General features: G+C 41.9%; 1 protein-coding gene across 2 annotated transcripts; it reads right to left on the reverse strand.

Moving 5' to 3' along the window:
• Positions 1-394: 394 nt before the first annotated feature.
• Positions 395-18,563, reverse strand: katnip (katanin interacting protein). Of its 2 annotated transcripts, none has more exons than XM_031739377.2 (28): positions 18,382-18,563; positions 17,689-17,811; positions 16,338-16,426; positions 15,885-16,060; positions 15,340-15,452; positions 15,123-15,224; positions 14,819-14,968; positions 14,337-14,580; positions 14,043-14,168; positions 13,776-13,927; positions 13,492-13,598; positions 11,911-12,007; positions 11,545-11,754; positions 11,061-11,198; positions 9,403-10,261; positions 8,093-8,860; positions 7,803-8,011; positions 7,529-7,607; positions 7,252-7,429; positions 6,973-7,138; positions 6,143-6,309; positions 5,998-6,062; positions 4,940-5,050; positions 3,270-3,409; positions 3,057-3,158; positions 2,813-2,973; positions 1,827-1,912; positions 395-1,738 (listed from the first exon to the last, which is right to left on the reverse strand). In XM_031739377.2, the coding sequence occupies exons 2-28, from the start codon at positions 17,698-17,700 to the stop codon at positions 1,680-1,682; spliced, it is 4,866 nt and encodes a 1,621-aa protein (XP_031595237.1). In that variant the 5' UTR covers positions 17,701-17,811; positions 18,382-18,563; the 3' UTR covers positions 395-1,679. The 2 variants fall into 2 exon arrangements, with proteins under 2 accessions (XP_031595237.1, XP_031595236.1); XM_031739376.2 differs by having other exon boundaries at positions 14,037-14,168.
• Positions 18,564-18,654: the final 91 nt, after the last annotated feature.

Consider the following 18,654-nt stretch of genomic DNA (forward strand, 5'->3'; position numbering starts at 1 on the left):
GTGAGAAAGAGTCAGGGCAAGGAAGTCTGAACATAAGAGATCAACAGCAAAACCCAAGTGGCCCGCTTATACAGTTTGATGCTGATCACTCCAGACATTCCCCCCCCAAAAAAGCACAACAAGAGGATGAATTTCCAGAAAACTGGAGGTAAACTATTATTTTTTTCACATTTTATTCATTCCAATAAACCTACTTCAAATATACATATTTAATAAAGATTAGAAAAATAAATATTTCAAAACACTAAATGTCACGGCTACAATAATGGCCACCACTCCACAGAGCAGAATGGAGATGGGGAGTAATGAGTATTACTGCTGCAGGACATGATGAAATTAAATACATAAAACTGCATTTCATATACAATGACTCCCAGCTGTAAGGAGTGTAGAGTAGTTTATACTGGGGCTCAATGACGCAGTAAAAACACCTCAAAAAAAAAAAAAAAAAAAATAATGCTGAGGAGATTTTCCCATGCAACAAGTTAGTACAGTGAACACTGAGTGAAAAAAAGTACAGCACAGACTACCAAGTATTTTAGTGAACACAGATTCCTATTTATCCCTTTTTAAACAACTGCTCTTCTTAATTTGAGGTAAGTTTATAATATTTGCATATTAGAAGTTGCCTGTTATCTACTCAAAAGCTAAAAGTGGAAAATTGCTTCTATTTTTTAACCAAATTAATAAGACTGCTGTGGAAATGTTTGCCGCCAAAAAAAGGAAAACAATCTAGTGCATGTGCATAGCAACTTCAATAAAGGTCACTTGGATTGCAAACAAGCTTTTCCTACTTGATGCGAAGCAGAAAAAACAAACTGACCTAATTGTGTGAAGCCAAATAGATACTTGTTAGATTAATGTGAAGCTTTGAGCGGCTTCAATTCTCAATATTCCTCTACTTTGTCTATCGCATTAGTCGTTAATGTGAATCTTGCAAATGTAAAAACCTCTCTGAAAGAACTTCCCCAAGTAAAACCACTCACTTTTGAAATATATTATCCAAGAGATATAAATATTAATAGATATAAATTAGTGGCTGCATAGCATTAGGCTTGGTTTGTGCACTGGTGGGAGTGTTTTCATACCCATTAGGTCGAGAGCTAATCGCCTAGGCTCGTTGGTGAATAATGTTAATTAATTAACGTAGCGTCGGCCACATCTTGATGTGACAGTGTATTCGTGTGGCCTTGGAGCTTACTCTTTCTTTTTTTCCTGGATTATGTACACGCCACAAGCAGCATTGGCATATGCAGCACAAGTCACAAGTCACAAGTAGCAGCCACAGATAATAGTGTTGGTACTAGGCACAATAATATGGCTGATAAAATGCAGCCTCGACAGTTTTCTCCTGGCACTGAGGGAGGGACGACTATACAGTACATGTTCAGGATATCTGTGGACTCGTTTTCACAGCAAAGAAAAGGAGAGAAATCCAACCATAAAGTGGAATCCTGTGTGTGTGTGTGTGTGTGTGTATAATCTCTGTCCTTGTAATTGTGGACCGTGTGAGATGCTGGGGTGACGCCGTTACAAATCACCGCTGGGTAGCTGCTTTGGGACTTGGTGTAAAGGAGGTTTTCAAAAGTCACCCACCAAAAAAAGTGGAATAAAGGAGTCAGCCACAGGTCCTTCCCTTCAGCTCTCCTCAAACTGTAAAAACACTGACTCCATGTCAGTTAGTACCTCCTCCTTCCATGTTTCCCACCATCAGTCATGCAGGTTTTAGGCCGTAGAGCTGAATTGAGTGAGAACAGAACAGAAGAGTTAACAAAGACAGACGAATCCGTCCGTGTTAAAGTGCTCCAATCGCTTCTCTAATTCACCTGGGTCTGCTGTCTGCTTCTTCTTATTGTGATGAACTATCTGGTTCTCATTGGTCATCTTCACATCCTGATCCTCCACATAATTACTATAAGGCAACACAAGAAAAAGAAGACACAGCAGATGTTTTTATTTAAAACTGTAGTGCCAGCGAGAACCGGAAAAGGGCAATAAAACACAAAAGGGTTGACAAAGCTCGAAGTCAGGGAGAGGAGGGACTCTGGGGATCACAAGTCAAGCGTGTGGTAAGGAGGATGTGGGATGTTTGAGGGCACTGGAGGAATCTTCAGTACAGGGAGTGACCACAAGGAGGCAGCAGCACTGGGTTTTTACTATCCTGTTACTCACTGTTGACGGTGTCTGCTGCCACGGGGGCTGAAGTGGAGAAGAGTACAAGTCTTTTCAAAACTACTGAGTTAATCTAACTCGATTTGTCAGTAAATCTGCTCGATTGTCAGAAACGCAACAGGCCTGTGAAAAAGCATTTACATGACAGATCACGAGTGTCATTTAAGTTCATGGGCCACACGCAGCTCAATCTGACTTCTAGAGGGTCGTACCACCAAAAGCAAAGCAGCATTCAAAATACACTTAAAAAGTCCACTCATATATATTTACAAAAAAGATGATGAGCAGTGTTAAGAGTCTTTAAAAAGACTATGTGGAATTATAAATCTCAGTAGGAGCATGGCTCCTTGGATTAACAGTCACACTTCAGTGTAGTATGGGATGACAAAGGTAATTTGTAATATGCTGGAAAAACACTTTTATGTTACCCATTCTTAACATCCTGCAACATAACCTCCTCTGCAAATTTCACAATCTGCAAGGCGTCCAGTCGGCTGGCAGCCGAGTGCATGTCTGATACCCCTTTTCTAAATAATGCAAACCTAAATAACAATCAGCATTTAGCCTGTAAGCAAACAGCCGTTCATGAATTCATCTTTCAAAAAATAAATAAATGAATGAATAAAAAAAGCCCGAGTACCTGATAACAGTGTTCCTCTCTCTGTGAGTAATGTAGACATCATCTGTGAACAGGATGGTGTGGTAGGGCACCACAGGATCGCAAGTCGGCAGGATGCCTCGTGTCACTTGGCTTACGCAGTCCAAGATGCCATTATATACCAGGAGGTCATCCACCAGCAGCTGGACTCACAGAGAAACATGCACTATTAGTAAACAAACATAAGTGATTGTTAAACCCGCAACAGAGAGAGAGGCAGGCTTACCCCAAATTCTTTCACTCCTCTCTGAGGCGTCTTTGAGTAGTTCCACAGCTTGATCATGGACACAGTCACTGGATGATCAAAGATGACATACACACGGTTCACCTGCACGGAAACAGAGCATACACTCGGGTCAGCTGCAAACTTTGATCAGCCTGTTAACTGCCTACAGTCTGTCTCTCTCTTACACACTCACACACACACTGTCTTCCTCACCAGGCCAGGAAGTACTGGGGCTAACCACATGTGTCTTCCATCGTGGGTGCAGTTGACTCCATCTATTAATTTATCTGGAGTCCTCACATCACCGCTCACATTGTCCAGCACATTCACACTGTCTGGAAAAGCAGCAATGTCTGGTGGACATAATGTTGAGGTCTGATGATGTTTATTAAAAAACAGCTTCTAATTTACCCACAACTTCACTCAGAGTTTCATGAGAACAGAGTTTTAGAGTAGTCACAAACTCTTTCAGAGATATATTATGTAAACCCAAATCAAATAAACTAGACTATATTATTGTTTTTATTTGAACCCTTTGAATACACTAATAAAATGTATATGTATAACTAATACTAAATACTATTTCAATTTGAGTGTCACAGTTATCTATAAGAGTAAACAACCATGCACTACTGCTTGAAATCCTTACGTTATTAGAGTAGGATGTAACGCTTGATCCTTCAAGAGGAAAACATTAATAGCTAGTGACTTAATATCTGTCAATCTAAAGTGACCGATTTACAGTTTCATCCAATCAACATGGGCATGAATGTCATGCTGATTTTCCAGGGTGGAATGATTATACAGCATACATCATTTAATAACTTTTAAAAAAAGACCTGGTGAACAAATTTGATTTTGTTTTGGAGTTTCTCCAGTTCACACAGTGTCTTTTCGTAGCCATAAACAAGCCTCACAGGTATAATTCTACCTTGATATTTGATCACCCTTCCTTGTTAGAGCTCATTAGAGTGACTTGTAAGAATTTTAAATGTAGTCCACAGATTTTCAATAGCACTTAGGTTGGGGCTAGAAAAGGTCTTTGGATCTTTTGGGATCATTGCCCTGTTGAAGTAGGGCCTTCTTTCTTGGTTGGCACCCTCTCAGTAAGGCTCACTTCACTTGACAGTGACACTGGTGTTTCAGCAGGTTCCAGCTCATGGCAGGCTTGGCCCTTCATGGTTCCTGAACATCCTAACCAATTTACTCCCATATTAGGGTGAAAGTTTGGGTCTTCTTCCAAAACTTGTCAAAGTGGCGAGACATCTGAATAATTTGTATATATGTACAATTGTTTGAATCAATGGTCCTGGAATCTGCAGTTGTTTAGAAATGGCTCAAAGAGACCTTCCCAGATTTTGTAAATCTACAGTTCTCCTTGTTGGATCTTCACTGAGTTCCTTGGATTTTCTCATTATTCTGAGTATTGGTCAGTCCACTGAGAGTTGTCAAACATATCCTTTTTTTGTTAGCAAAGAGAAACTACCAGTTGTAGTTAATCGTGATCACTAATGAGAAGTTAACAGTTCTTGGACTTGTCAAGTTAAAAGACATTGAAGAACCTTAATCAAAAGATAAAAGCGATGTATGTAAATATTTGTGTACCCAAAACTTTGTCTACCCAAGTCTTTAAAGATGCATGCTGCCAAATCATTCCACCCCGGGGAAAGAACAGCCCAAAGAAATCATTAAAAGTCCAAAATTACCGTGGCATTTCTCCCCACGATGAGAGTATGTAAACTTCTGACCACAACTGTACACCACGCATTCTTAACCAGGCACCCATCTGACCAGATTAACAGTAAACATTAACATATTCCAGCAAGTGAGGTGAATTCGAGCCAGTGAGGTCAGATGCAAGTCTGAATCATGAGAAAGGATACTGTTGTCACTGAGGCTGATCTTCTCATGGTTCTGATTGTAAAACTCAAGGCCGTTCAGACCAATGTAGTATGGATCTCCCCAGGTTGTTAATAGCTGGAGCTGAAAAATGACTGGCAGGTAAAAGTCAAAGAAAAGACAACATCAAGCATTTTAGATCCAGCTTTTTCCCTTTTCTAGCTGCTTAGAAAAGGAAAAAAGAAAGATAAGAGCATTTTTACCACTTTACTGGACAAAAACAACTTTTCTTTATTAAGTCTATAATGTTCAGCTTTTGTTTAGTTCAAAATGTGTACAGTGCTGTGACAAATTATTATTGCAATGGGTTAAATCTTCCCACTACATTTTTTAGGTCTGGTCTTAATCTGACCCACCCAAATTCCAGGTGGTTCTTCTGGCTGGTGTACATTCACCAGTCTGAGGCATGGCCTATGACTTTAACCACTTAATTGCATAACCAGCCACCTCAGAATAGCAGTCACTAACCACCAGTAACGAATCATTCATATGAAACAAAGGTTTTTGCTCTGCCTGTGTTCACATTATTTCACAAAGTTAATAGTTCCAGGAAGACTGAAGTAGTAAGAGGTTACAGAGGTGAGCCCTGGCTGGCTCCTAGACCGAACGTGAAAGGAGGGCACATTGTAATGTTTGTGAGAACAGTGGATGAAAACATGAGTTCGATAAAGTGCTTAACTTATATCATTTGTCGCTTCACCAAACTATATGTTTTCTATGTTAAATACATACTAAAGTCAGCCAGTTTTCACTGCTATTTTCTGATATGTGGAAAGGTTTTGCGCAATATCACAACACACTGAAATGACTGGACACATTTCTATTTCTCCTCCAGTCAGGCATTTTCCTACTGTAAGCTCTTGATGAGCATGGTGCATGCCAGTGTTGTTGCCAAAGCAACCGATGCAGATTATTTAACGTGGTCTGAACTCAATCTGATCCGTGCATTTAAAAAACATCCACAGAACATTTTTGGACCAATAGGGCAGACAGGAGCACAGCATGCATAAGCATGTGTGAAATCAGTTTAGAAAAAGGATACACCCACAGGGCATGATGGGAGCCTCATAGTCCATGCTGGGCTGTTCTTGTTTCTTAGAGTGTCCTCTGAATTAAAAATAAAGTTATAAATAAGGAAAGGCAGTTTTCAGAATTTCTGATGAAACAGCAGTTTTACTCACACTTACCTGTGGTAGTCTTCATTACTGCTGTTATCACCTGGAGTCTGGAGAAAGTCAACAAAGAGAATCTCCTGGGCAAAATCAAAGTGACAGTTGCCCGGTCCCTTCCTGATCAGTAATCCCTCCGTTGGTGAGATAGGAACATCATCCAAGAACAGATGAATCAGTTTCACCTGAACCAAACATTTTTATGTTTTATAAGATGCATAAAGTGTTCTGCAAAGAAATTCTGTGGTTACAAATAAAAATCCGTCACAATAAGTAATCCATGCTTTGCAGCATTATACACAGTCATCACTTTTTCAGCATGAACTGTTCTTTGTACAAATGAGAAGCCCTTTTTAAGTCAGATTCAGATTTACAGCTTCATAAATTCATATTAAGGGTGTCCTACAGTGTGTTTACATACATTCATTTTCATAAAACACTGTATTATTGTTGTTATTTCTCTCACACAGTATTTTATCTCTTGTCTCTTTAAATCCTCCAACCCCAGAAGGGCCCAGTCTGCATTGATTGGTCAGCTAATATGTGGTCTGATACTGCATGTATTAAAACTGGACTTTGGGCTTTGTAACCACAGACCTTTTATAGCCACAAAACAGTTAAAAGAAAAGCAGAATATGGCCTTAAGTAATACGTGAATTATACTTGTTCAAAATCATCAGCTGATCTGACTCCACCTGAAGGAAGTGGCACTAATTCAGTTCACAATATTTTGTTAATTTACGCATTATCATGTAAAGTACGAAATATCATAAACACGTTAGTATTTGAAGTAAACTTCATTCTGCATCATATCAAATGTGGGTTCAGCCTGGCAGAAAGTGTCTCACCCCTCTGTAAGAGTCCTCAGGAGACTTGTTGTAGTTCCAGAAACGGAGACCAGCGATGGTCTGGGCCTTGCTGAAGGTAATGGTCAAGGTGTGGGACTCTCCATAGGAGAAAGGAATCAGCCACATGTGCTGGTCATCAGTGGTGATGTTGTGGCCATCAATAAGTCTAAATAATGACAGTAGACACTATACACAGTATCTTACATAATAATGATGTAATCTTTGCCTGGACCTTTATTGCAACATCAAAGGGCATGTTACATTTAGTGTCAGGCATACTTATCAAGTGTGCGCAGATCATGTCCATAATCAGGTAGGTCGTTGAGGTCCCTGGGTGAAGCAGCGATCATACTAAGATCTAAAGGTAAAGTCTCTCCATCCTTCCCCACGATCTCCAGTCCTGTCAGGCCCATGTAATGGGGGTCACCCCAGGTCAAGGTCATTTCCAGTCTAAGGCCTGGGATTAAGAGAGAATAAGCGTCCAGAAGTATCCAAAACACAAAGCCAAAAACAGAGAGGCAACCATGATATGACAGGATATGACTGATGTACTCACACTTTCCTGTGTGCATCCCAGGAATGAGCTCTAAGCTCTCTTCAGATGGGCTCATAGTAGAGTTGAGTTGAAGTTTCAGCTAAAACAAAACATAACAATGCATTTAAAGCATAACTGTACCACACAGTCCTGTTGATGGTGTAGCTAGTTTGCCCTTTGTGCCTGTCTGCTCTGATCATTTGGGGCCACATAATGAAAGTTAACTCTATCACACCTTGGAATAAGTTGCTTTATGACTTTATGAGTGAAATTCTCTAATGAGACCAATACTTACAGTGAGGTCTTCCTCTCTGAAACCAGCCTGGGTAAAAGGTCGTTCTTCTCCCTCTCCATCAGCAGTGCGTGGTCTCTGCAGCTCCTCCTCATACACCATGCTCTCAGGACTTTCACCTTCACCAAGGAAGGTCTCATCATAACGAGACATAGCCTCCAGTATCTCATCATCAGTGGTGAAGAGGATAGTGTCCCCAAACTGGTCCAGTCCTGAATGAATAAAGGATAAGTTGGTCAAAAAATAATACACAATGGAGCATAAACTCTTGTGAAGTTGTTCTGATCAGATACCTCCAGAAAGAGTTCCAGAGGCTTTTGCAATCTCCCCCCTGAAGATGCACCTTCCATCCAGAAGCATTTCTACCTCTTTCACGCCTCGGAATGAGTGGATGCGCGACTTGTTGTAGTTCCACACACGGATCATGGCCACTTTATGGGGCACTCCAAAGTCCATGAAAATGGTGTGGCTACAACCAGGAGTAAACGGGGCTAGCCAAAGATGCATGTCATCCTGAGTCCGATTGATGCCATCGATTAAGTTGGTGACTACGCGTGGATCCTTGCCGTACGCTGGGAGAATGTTGATGTCTGGCGGGTCAGCGTGGATATGAACAGGTCGGAGAGGCTCTCCACTAGAGCTGAAAACCTCCAGGCCGTTGAGACCCACGTAGTGACGATCACCCCAGGTTGACAAAATGTTGATTACCAGCCTTTGGCCTTGCGGCAACACTGGAATCTCAAACTCGTCCTCCCGCTCCATGGATGGATCGTCATCAGGGCCTTCACAAAGTGTACCCTGAGTGGTTAAGGAGGACAGAGGGCTTCTGGGTGATGAAGAAGAGATGGGTGGGACTGTGGGTGGACCACGGCTCTGGCGCTGAAGAAACTCATCAAATATGTCGCCTTCGTACGCCATGTTGGAGATGCGTCCACGCTGACATTGGTTGAACTTAGTGAGTGAATCCCAGGACTCCATGAGGGTGTCATCCTGCTGGCTGTGCAGCCGGGCCCGAGAGCTACTCTGCCTTCTGCTAGCACTCACCAAAGACATGGGCTCATCTGGAGAATACACAAACATTACGCTATAAATTACTAAAAAACCAAAAGGAAAGAAATTAGCCTGTAAGAATTGTCCGACATCAAATATAAAATCTACAAATCTGTGTATTTCACTAAATATCCACTTAAAAGATTACATAAATGAACCCAATGCAAATAAATCAGTAAGATTAAAGAACATTAATATATTTGCCAAAGTAATCAACAGCAAAAAGAATGACTAGATCACACAAATGACTGCCAGTAAGGTGAGAATAGAGACTCTCGTTAGCTAAACTATATACATATTAATGTTATTCTCCTAAACTCTCCAAAAGTATATTCCTTTGTATTTTTAATCAGTGGATAAGATTTCCTTTGAAAGGACTGATAAGCTAATGAAAACTCAGACAGCATTAAGGTTACTTATCTGTCCCTACCCTGACCGATGATACCCTGATATTTTTTAAGATGAAATAGAGCTAAATTTATAAAAAGGCTGGAGTAACCATATATACAGATTTTTCTCTCTGTTTCAGTATCAAAATTCTGACAATGCATACCAGCGTTTGTCAGTGCTGTAGCTCTGTGGTGTTGTTCCTCCGTCTGCCTTACACTGGCTGTGGAGTTTCTGAATGAGCTCCTCCGTCCGCTGATGGGCCTGTCTGACCTTTGCTCCCCGACCTCCTCAAGCAGGTCGCAGCTCAGGTCCAAAGAGTCGGCCTTCCACTGAACCCCATTCGCCGTCCTCTCCACCCCTCTGCACACACGTCCTGGGTTACATGGCAACTCTGGGAGCATGGAAGAGGATGAAGCTGATGGCTGTTTGAGCTCTGCAGAATGCTGGGGTACCAGCCACCGTGGCCTCTCCCTGCTGGTCTCACATCCCTCTGGAGCACCTCTGTTCAGAGGCTGCAGCCACTGCGGGGCAACCCGTGAGGAGGATGGTTGGGTGGTGACTGTCTGCTCCATGGGTGCCGACTGCTCCACCTGCTGCCTGAGAGAGTGGGTCTCCTCTGAGGCAGACAGGTCAAAAGAGTTCCTTTGCATTGAGGAGTGACGAGTAGAGGATGAAACTCCCACAGAAGCAGTGATAGGTGGTAGCGGTGTGTGTGATTGCTCCTGCATGTCTACCACATTCTGGCCTGCTGTGTCAGACAATGCATTCGAACTTTGGTATCTCTGGGAGATGCTACCCTCTCCACCCTTACTGTCTTCATAGCAAAGGGGAGTGGCCCCCCTTAGACTGTGTCCTGAAGCCACAGGGCTGGAAAACACAGAGTCGGAGACCTGGCAATCCTGAAGATCAATTGTGGTGCTGTAGTCAAAGACTTGGTTGCCACAGCCCTTCTCCAGCTCACCTTCAAACACCAACGTGCTGTTCAGGTACAGCTTTATATGTCGTGCACCTACGTCAAGCTCCTGGCAAAGATACAGCACATCAGTTTACAAGCGCCTTTAATTTAGATGGATGTTTAACCGTTTCAAAAGCATTTGATTTTAAGCACTAAATTATGCTACAAAATGAAGAAATAATGATTTTCACATTTAAATTCTTCACAGAATTAACACCAAACATTTGAGTGAAGCTGTAAAACCAAATGGTGGGAAAATATTTAGCATTTCATTTCTCTGTATAATGAATCATGTTTGATTAAAATTCAAGCAAAAGGATCACAAGCTTCAACCTGATGAGAGTATTAAAAAAAAAATCTAATTTCATGAAACACACTATTGACTAACATGCTCTAGCTAGCTGCTAATTAGTGCAACTGCAACCTTTTGATCCTCTAGGCAATAAACCACTATGAACCCAGAGAAGTCTAGAAAATACTCCAAACTCCTTACCTTACAGGTTCAAGCTCTTATTCACAGTCCAGTACAAATATTGCTAAATACTAATGGTCGGTGTAAACTAGGAAAATCTGGGGTCTTTGTGCCCCCTTCTTAACAGCAGAGACGCTGACAAGCAGAAGCCCATGTTACACTAATCCTCTGAGGCTAATCTCTCACTGTTCCACATTTGGACAGACTGAGTGGCAGCTCAGGCAGCCACTGCTTAAAGAGCAATGCACCTGTGACGTAACCAAACCAATACAGTCATCCACCGTTATAATGGAAACGTACAATCACGCACCATCTATCAGCTTGCAACAGAAATCAAACAGTTTGTAACTGATTGTGTTGAAGAACTGATATAAAATTTATTGAATACACATACATTGAAGCTTCTGTTGTAGTTCCAGATTTTAATACAAGATATTCCAAAGTCTGGAGAACGCTCAGTGTTCCTGATGATGAAGTAGAGCTGAATGGGTGGGTGGAATGGACACGTCCACATATGACGGTCTTTGGTGGTCTGTCAAACCAAGAGAAGAAAAACAAAATGAAAAGAAAAACACAACTTATTTATAAGAAGTCAAGGATGGACAGATATATAGTCTGAACATCAGTACTAGCTGATTGTGGCCTTGTTGGCTGCCAATGGTCTCTTGGCAAGTGCTGTGGCATTTATTGATGGGAGCAGCTGATGTTTACTTGCAAACTTTGTGCTTGTTAAATTTTCAAAAGTAGTGCAATGAAAAACGATAAAGAATTCAAACAGGTCACTTTCTCATAATGGCAACTTATTTATTTCCCACAAAATGGGGAATAAATTACAACACACACACACAAACACACACACTACAGCAGAAGAGACTGACCTTCACTTTTCCATTGACGAGCGCCCCCAGATTACCAGGAAAGTCAGCATTCCTGATGTCTAAGTCATGAGGCGACACGTATAGCTTCTTGTTTCTGAGGCAGAAGAACTGCAACTCAGTCAGTCCGACCTGCAGCGCGTTCCCCCAGTTTGACAGTATCTCCATGGTAACATACAATGCAGGTGTGTACTCTGCTGACGACTGCCTTCTCTGCAACAGCGATACAAAACGTTAACATAAGATAACCTTTATTAGTCCCACACGTGGGAAATTTGTTTTGTTACAGCAGAAAGTGGACAGTTCGTAGGTATCCCACCCAACAGCATCAGGATTATTCTGATCTGGGAAAGTGTGTCATTAGCTCACCGGCTGCTTGGTGTAGTCTGTTTTCGCACTTTGAGGGATGCTGCAACCAGGTCCACCTTCAAGTTTCTCCAAGGCTTTCAGCAGTTTCTGCTGTTGACTGAATAAAAGAATGACGACACTTTAGGTGCTTGCTCTGTTTTTTGTTCCATTTATTTATTTAACCTCAATCTTCATATTAATGCAAAGCACTGTAGTAGCTAAATCCATACATAATTTCAAGGTCACTGGATACACGCTCATTGTTATATTTCAACCAATAGATGTTATAACATCAAAGCATTTACAGAATTACCACAGGCAATAACAAGATGTACTAGGAAGTGAGATTAATGAGTCAGCAAGGTAAGCTGAGCCTAAAGTCAGACTATTTTGATGTCAGGTGCCTCTTTTTTTGGATACATCACCATAGTAACCTGTGCTGGACACTTTATATGCTCCCACAGAGGACAAGTTCAATTTCCACCAATAAAACTGGCTGTAAATGCAACATTTTCACTTATTCTTTTCTCGCTGATGTGCTCTATGAGTTATACAGATTTTCTGCAGATACACAACCTGTTGAGGTGAACATTTGTAACACCAACAAACAAAGCTGTGAAGTTACAGCCCGCTTGGTCTGGTAATAGAGCCAACATAACACAGAGTAAAGAATCTTTGTTGTTTATTGCAAGAAAATATTCACACAAGAAGATTAGTTTCACTTTGGTTTGGCCAAAAATTTAACTGATTTCAGTGCTTCCTTGACTATGTACAGGGTTGGAATTGATTTTGTGTCACGCATCAAGTTTAACTGGATCATGATTGAACAAATATTCCAGTGTTTCCAACAGAATTGATTGAATTAGATTGCATTTGCACACCATATGCACGCAAAAGGAGGCATGTGTGATTTTTTTTAAAGAAACTGATAAATAATGTCATATACATATGGTGCAATAATCAGCTGCCTCTATAGTAAGTTCTTCATCATGTGAACAGACTCCACTTCCACTGTCTTAAACTGCAGCTGGTGAAACAGTCCTTGTTCTGCTCTGCAGGCTCTGTGAACTTTGAATGGTAGCCCATGAACTAGTTTTGCACCTGCAGCATTTTCTGGTTAGAGTGATCCTCCAGCTTGCAGCAAATCTACAGCACAGAGCAAGCACTCCTCTCACCAGCTGCAGTCAAAGATGTTAGTTAAATCTGATGAAATGCCTCAAGAACCGTCACAAAATGAACCTGATCAGTCTGTCAGAGAGAAATGGGAGACAGCTAGCTGATTAGCACTGACTTAATAAGGCAGTAACTGCCCACAGCTGTCTTTTACTTGATCGATTAATGTTTAGTGGAAGAACAGTCCAATAACATGTTACACATGCCTTTTACTGTAGTGTGCACATAGGGCCTTAACTAAAAAGCCTGGGATAACAAAGAAAGTTAATAATCACCATCATAATACCCATTCTTTGTGGCTGGGCTTATAGGTTCTGTTGAACCACCTACTGCAAAGAAAGTCCAGCTATGTCAAAATTGCTTCATAGTACACTGTAACTGTTATCGTTCTGTTCCTGAGTGTTTAAGTGTCTTTTTCTGTCAACATACCTGGGACCCATGAGTGTGATTCTCTGCATGGCCAGAGTGACATTGTTGTCATCTTTGTTGTGGGTGTTGTGGTGCACTAAACCATTCATCACCTGATGTCCCCTGACCTAGAGGACAAAGAAAACAAATCAAACCGATGTGAAAAATATATGTAAGGGACAAGATTCACATGTGAGTCAAATCCAGGAAAATTCAATTGAATCAAAAGTATGCAAAGTATACAGTTAGAGATGAAAATGAGGTGTAGTAACAGATATAAGAAGTGAAGTGTGGCTCAGGCAGACCGTGTGTCGACTGAAGAGCTCTGCACTCTGCACTGGGTTGTTTTCTCTCTGTATGGCCTGGCGTACTCTGATCGCAACCTCCTCTGGGTCCCGGTCCTCGACAGAAGACTTTCTATTTGCCGACAGCGGTCTCTCCACCCGACTCCTCGGCCCTTAAGCAAAAAATACACATTTTTTATCCAGCAACAATCATGTGGAATGGAATATCTCAGCCACATTTTCATTCAAAAATGGGAGATTAGTTTGTCAAACATGACTTACTCTGACCTTCCCAGCTCTCTTTTGAAGGTGGCCTATCTAATGTCTTGCTCTTCACCAACATAGGTTTGGTGGGTATAAAAGTCTCAACACTTTCTTTCCTTTTTGCAGACAGTGAACGCTCGATCTTACGACCTGGAAAAATAAAGGAAATTGATTAAGATCAGGAATAGACGCTTCTTTTCATATGCTGACAACATGCTGAAAGACATCCTTAGGTCAGTGCTGATGATGCAGAAAACCAGGGGATGTTACCTCTCTTGCTTCCCCCTAAATCAATAACAAATTTCCATATTAGCATACCTTTAGGTGAGGGTCCAAAGTCCAGCACAATGAGGTTCGCTGAGTCAAAATGGCTTTGGGAGCCACTGGGCCGAGAGCTGCTGGAGGATGACTTGGAGGAGGGGAGAGGCAGCCCCAGTTCATCCAGACTCTCTGTGCTCTCATCCCTCTCAATCTGCTCCTCTACCCACTCTTCATCTGACTCCTCCCCAGCTGAGCCACGACTGCTCCGTCGCATGCTAACCTCCAGGCTTCGACGCAAAACCTAGTTTGCAAAGGTCAGCATTTATATTCATCCATGCACAAGTCATCGTCCTGCGCACTCACAGGCACAGACCTGTATACTGACAGTTTAACCATCCTCGTGATTTGACAAACTACCACTAAAAAGTGAAATAAATTCCCACCAACAGGCATAAACCAAATTACGATGATGATTCTCTATATCTAATTCGTCTTCGACAAGAAGACATAAAAAAGCACATATATTTTCATCCACTCACCTTCACTTCCTCAAGGTTGAGAAGTACCTTCTCACTGTGCTCCTGGTTTGCCTGGTCTCCTCGGCTCTCAGGCCTGGAGCTGAAAGAGTGCGACACCTTGCAGGTGTTCCTCTGGCAGCAGGGACTACGAGGGGAGCGTGGACTGGAGCTCTGGATGAAACGTGATGATTGGATAAAGGGGAAATAGCAGAGATAGAGAGATGCTAAGTACTACAGACAGCTGCATCTGGCACATAGTCCCTCCCCTAAAAATAAAACACCCACACATACAGGCTTAGTAGGCATTGTTATGTCTTCACTCTACCTCCATGTCTATGCTTTCATAGGGCTCAAAATCATCAGAGTAGCGCTTTGTTGGGGAGATTAGCAAACTTGGTCCATCCTCTGTTCGAATTTTAACAGGATCCTGCACATATTAGAAAAGAGGAAATATCAAACACGTGTCCTTAAATAGGAAATGTCTATTTTTGCTGAACAATAAGAGTTAATACAGATAGGATAAGGATATCAGATGGCTGCACCTGCACCCATTCTTTCCTCTGGACCTTTCCTGGGGCAGTGTGGCTTCTCTTCCTGTGGGTCTGCTCCAGTTTACTACTGTCTTCAGTTAGCTGGTGGGCGCTTCTACAGACATCTGCCGATGAGTCACAGCACAGAAACGAACATGAGCAGCGTGCAGCAGACTACTGCCTCAGAGGAGAAGGAACACACAGTCACATACGCAGATGGTCCACAGCACAGAGAGGAAGACGAAAAAATTGCCTGCCAGCTACAACTGTCACTATCATTTATTCACTGGGACTGGGCACAGGATCCTGTCACACAAACTACAAGCTGAGGAGTGGTGGCTATTAGCTGGTTTTCCATATGGTTTATGGGTGACAGTAGCAACAACAAAAAAAGAGCATGAGATAGTACCTTTGATTTCTCCTAAACATGACTGAACACTCAAGAACAATACCTCTGCCTGCATGACAGATTCAGAAAACTTAAATAAATAAGAAGAAAAAAAAAATCAAGTGGTATATAAGAATATCTAGTTTTGAGTGTAAGTGCAGAAGCATACCTGCTGTACATGTAGGCCTCAAAGGTGGCTGTGAGGAGGGAGACCTTTGGTTGGAGCCCTTGGCTTGCTTCCTACTGGCTTCGGCATTGGCTCCATTAAGATAAATTGAAAAACCTTGCTCAAGCCGTTCCAACTCAATCTCCTTGGGGTCTTTGACTTTAAGGCGCTTTAAGAGCCTGAAGAACAAATAAAGAGCTAATAAATAGATTTCGAAAATATAGCAAATCCTATCACAGTTTTGACGTGGCTAACAAAGGATTCAGGATGCAACATGACACATTCCAAAGCTTTAAGCTATGTTACTTTTTTAAAATATATGTATTTTTTCTCAAGGGAAGGAGGCAAGCCAATCAGTGCTCCAATTAGGCAGCACTGAAAGTCATGCAGGAGTTGTCCGTTTCCCCTGTGAAATCGAATCTGTCTCTTCCCCAGCAGCCTGTGCTAACACTTCACCTGTTTTTGTGTTGGAGGGCGATTAAATATTCATCCAGAGTGTCATCTACAGCAGAGGCGAGCTTCTCTCCTTGGCACGTCTTACTCTCCTTCAAGAACACACGCGTCAGTAAGCACACACACACACACACATGACGAAAGGTCGTAAAGGCCTACATCAGCAGTTTGTGGGCAACAAATTGTCATAATACAACTCATTCTTGCACAGGTATGCACATTCACAAATATCGACTTTATTGCGTGCATCACCACAATTATGCAAGCAACTTGCTCCTCCGCCGAGTGTGGAACTAAAGCTTTAGTGCAGGATGCATAATGTGTCATGACACAGGGGTTACGGTTGGATTTAAAAACATTTAGTCAGTGTGTAGCGTGAGGTTAAATAGGTGATGGAGAAATGAATTAAGAAAGGTTTTATTGGTTAGGACTATAATAAAAACTGATTATTTGTAAAGCAGCACCTGCAAATCTTAACACAGTATTAGAGTCTCTACAATATCTGCTGCTAAAGAGCCGCAAACTCTCAATTTTACATGAAGCCACACGATTGATCACAGCAAAAGATACTGCCAAAAAAATGAGCCCAAGCTGAGCTCTCATGCTGAAACTACTGACTCAGCATGGGCCAAGATCCCAATACTTGTATGGCTTGTCAAATTCAGCCACTTTTTCACAAGGCAGCCCTACTATATCCTCAGTGGTGATCACATCCTGCAATAATGTGTGCACAGTGCATGAAGTGTAGCTCTTTAGCTGTAGTTCAAGTGATGGATTGTAAAACGATATCTGTCACGTTAAACCAAAAATCCCAAAGTGAGGACCACTACGGGTTCTACAACCCTGACAGCATACATCTTGTTCAGACATTTCTGCACTCAGCTGAAATGAAATGGCCCTTATTAAAAGACCAGATGTCTGCCTGCTTTAAGCTTAATAATGCTGGCTGCAGTAAAATTAAGCAGATTAAATAAAAAGTGGGTCTCGGAGGGAGCACTGGTTGACTGCATAACACAATCGCCTAAAGCTCAAGCCATTTCATTTGTTATATATATTTAAAGAAACATGCAAGATGAACAAAGAAATCACAAAGCCCTTACTCAGTTTCTACAAGTCAACTAGGCTACAGCATCTGTCAAGGTCAGGAGCAGAAGGGAGGCAGAGAAATGAGAAGCAAGGGTAGAAAATACTTGTTAGTGACAAAGTATAGAGAGAGGGTGACAGCTCAGATACTGGTGCACAAAATGCATGCCTTTATTTTAGAGTTTCGTGGTCGTGAAAATTACAGTGTCTAATGAAAAGTGTATCGCGTAAAGTAAAATGGCAGATGATCTGAACTTAAAGCTATCATTACCTCGTTATCCATCGTGTGACTGCAGATGATGCTGCTCACATGACCCTATCCCATATTTTTGAAGAGGGGCGATCACTCCTGCTCAAAACGTATCCCTCAAATCTGTGCTGTATTTGTCCATCACTGTAGCGGGACACACATGATAACCCTGAGGTTAGCCGTGACATGAAACCTAAAGTACCTTGAGTACAGCTCGTGGAAAATGTCGCCACACCCGCTGGCCGATTCAAGGGACCAAATACCAAACATTCAGGATTGTGTTAACGTTAGCATCTTATTTTAAGCAGGGCTTGGCCAAAACTCGTTTTAAACCACCTCGGGATTTTGTTTTCATCAGCACTCGTGCACGGAGTTGGCTTGTCGGGTATTGTTGCTGTTACAATAATTTCTATGCTATTAAGAGCTAAGGAGCTAGCCATTGTTGACTATGTCAACTTTAAGCGAAAGATAACAGGTTATCAACCTTCTATGCGGTTGTATCGCATGAATTAACTAGTAGGTGTAGTGGCTCAGGCGACATTAGCAAGCAGTCGATAGCTCAGTAAAAGCAGTGCTGACGTTCATAACTAAAAAGGCTAGCGAGTTAGCCTCCAACTACTATTAAAAGACACATATAAACCTGCGTACCGTCTTCATAATCTCAGAAAGCCTTTACTTTATTTCGCCTCTGCTATATACAAGAAAAATACTTACGGTCCACAAAGAGTACTTTGATAGCCATTATCTTTGAAATTCACGAGCTTTTTTTGTGGTTTCTCATGTGCCCAGTGTTGTGTTGGTTGGTAACCAAGATAGCTGTCCACCAATGGCGAGAGCTGCATCAGAGAGAACCACGCCCCTAACCGGTCCGCTCTCTACCTCCTGCTCCGACAAGCCTCCACAAAGCCTCCTACTGCCCAACCACACTCCATCTGACAGAAAGGGTATTAAAGCACTGCCTATGACAGCAACACAGCAGAAATCTAC

The sequence above is a fragment of the Oreochromis aureus genome, linkage group 8, assembly GCF_013358895.1.
Source record: "Oreochromis aureus strain Israel breed Guangdong linkage group 8, ZZ_aureus, whole genome shotgun sequence".
NCBI classification, from domain to species: domain Eukaryota; kingdom Metazoa; phylum Chordata; class Actinopteri; order Cichliformes; family Cichlidae; genus Oreochromis; species Oreochromis aureus.

Bases quoted from the DNA above. Each gene is read 5' to 3' on its own strand.
- katnip (XM_031739376.2), bottom strand. The intron at 15,453-15,884 runs GTATGCTTCTGC...ACTCATCGGCAG, and splicing joins GAGGCCTACATGTACAGCAG to ATGTCTGTAGAAGCGCCCAC. The intron at 14,969-15,122 runs GTAGAGTGAAGA...CGTTTCATCCAG, and splicing joins ATGAAAGCATAGACATGGAG to AGCTCCAGTCCACGCTCCCC.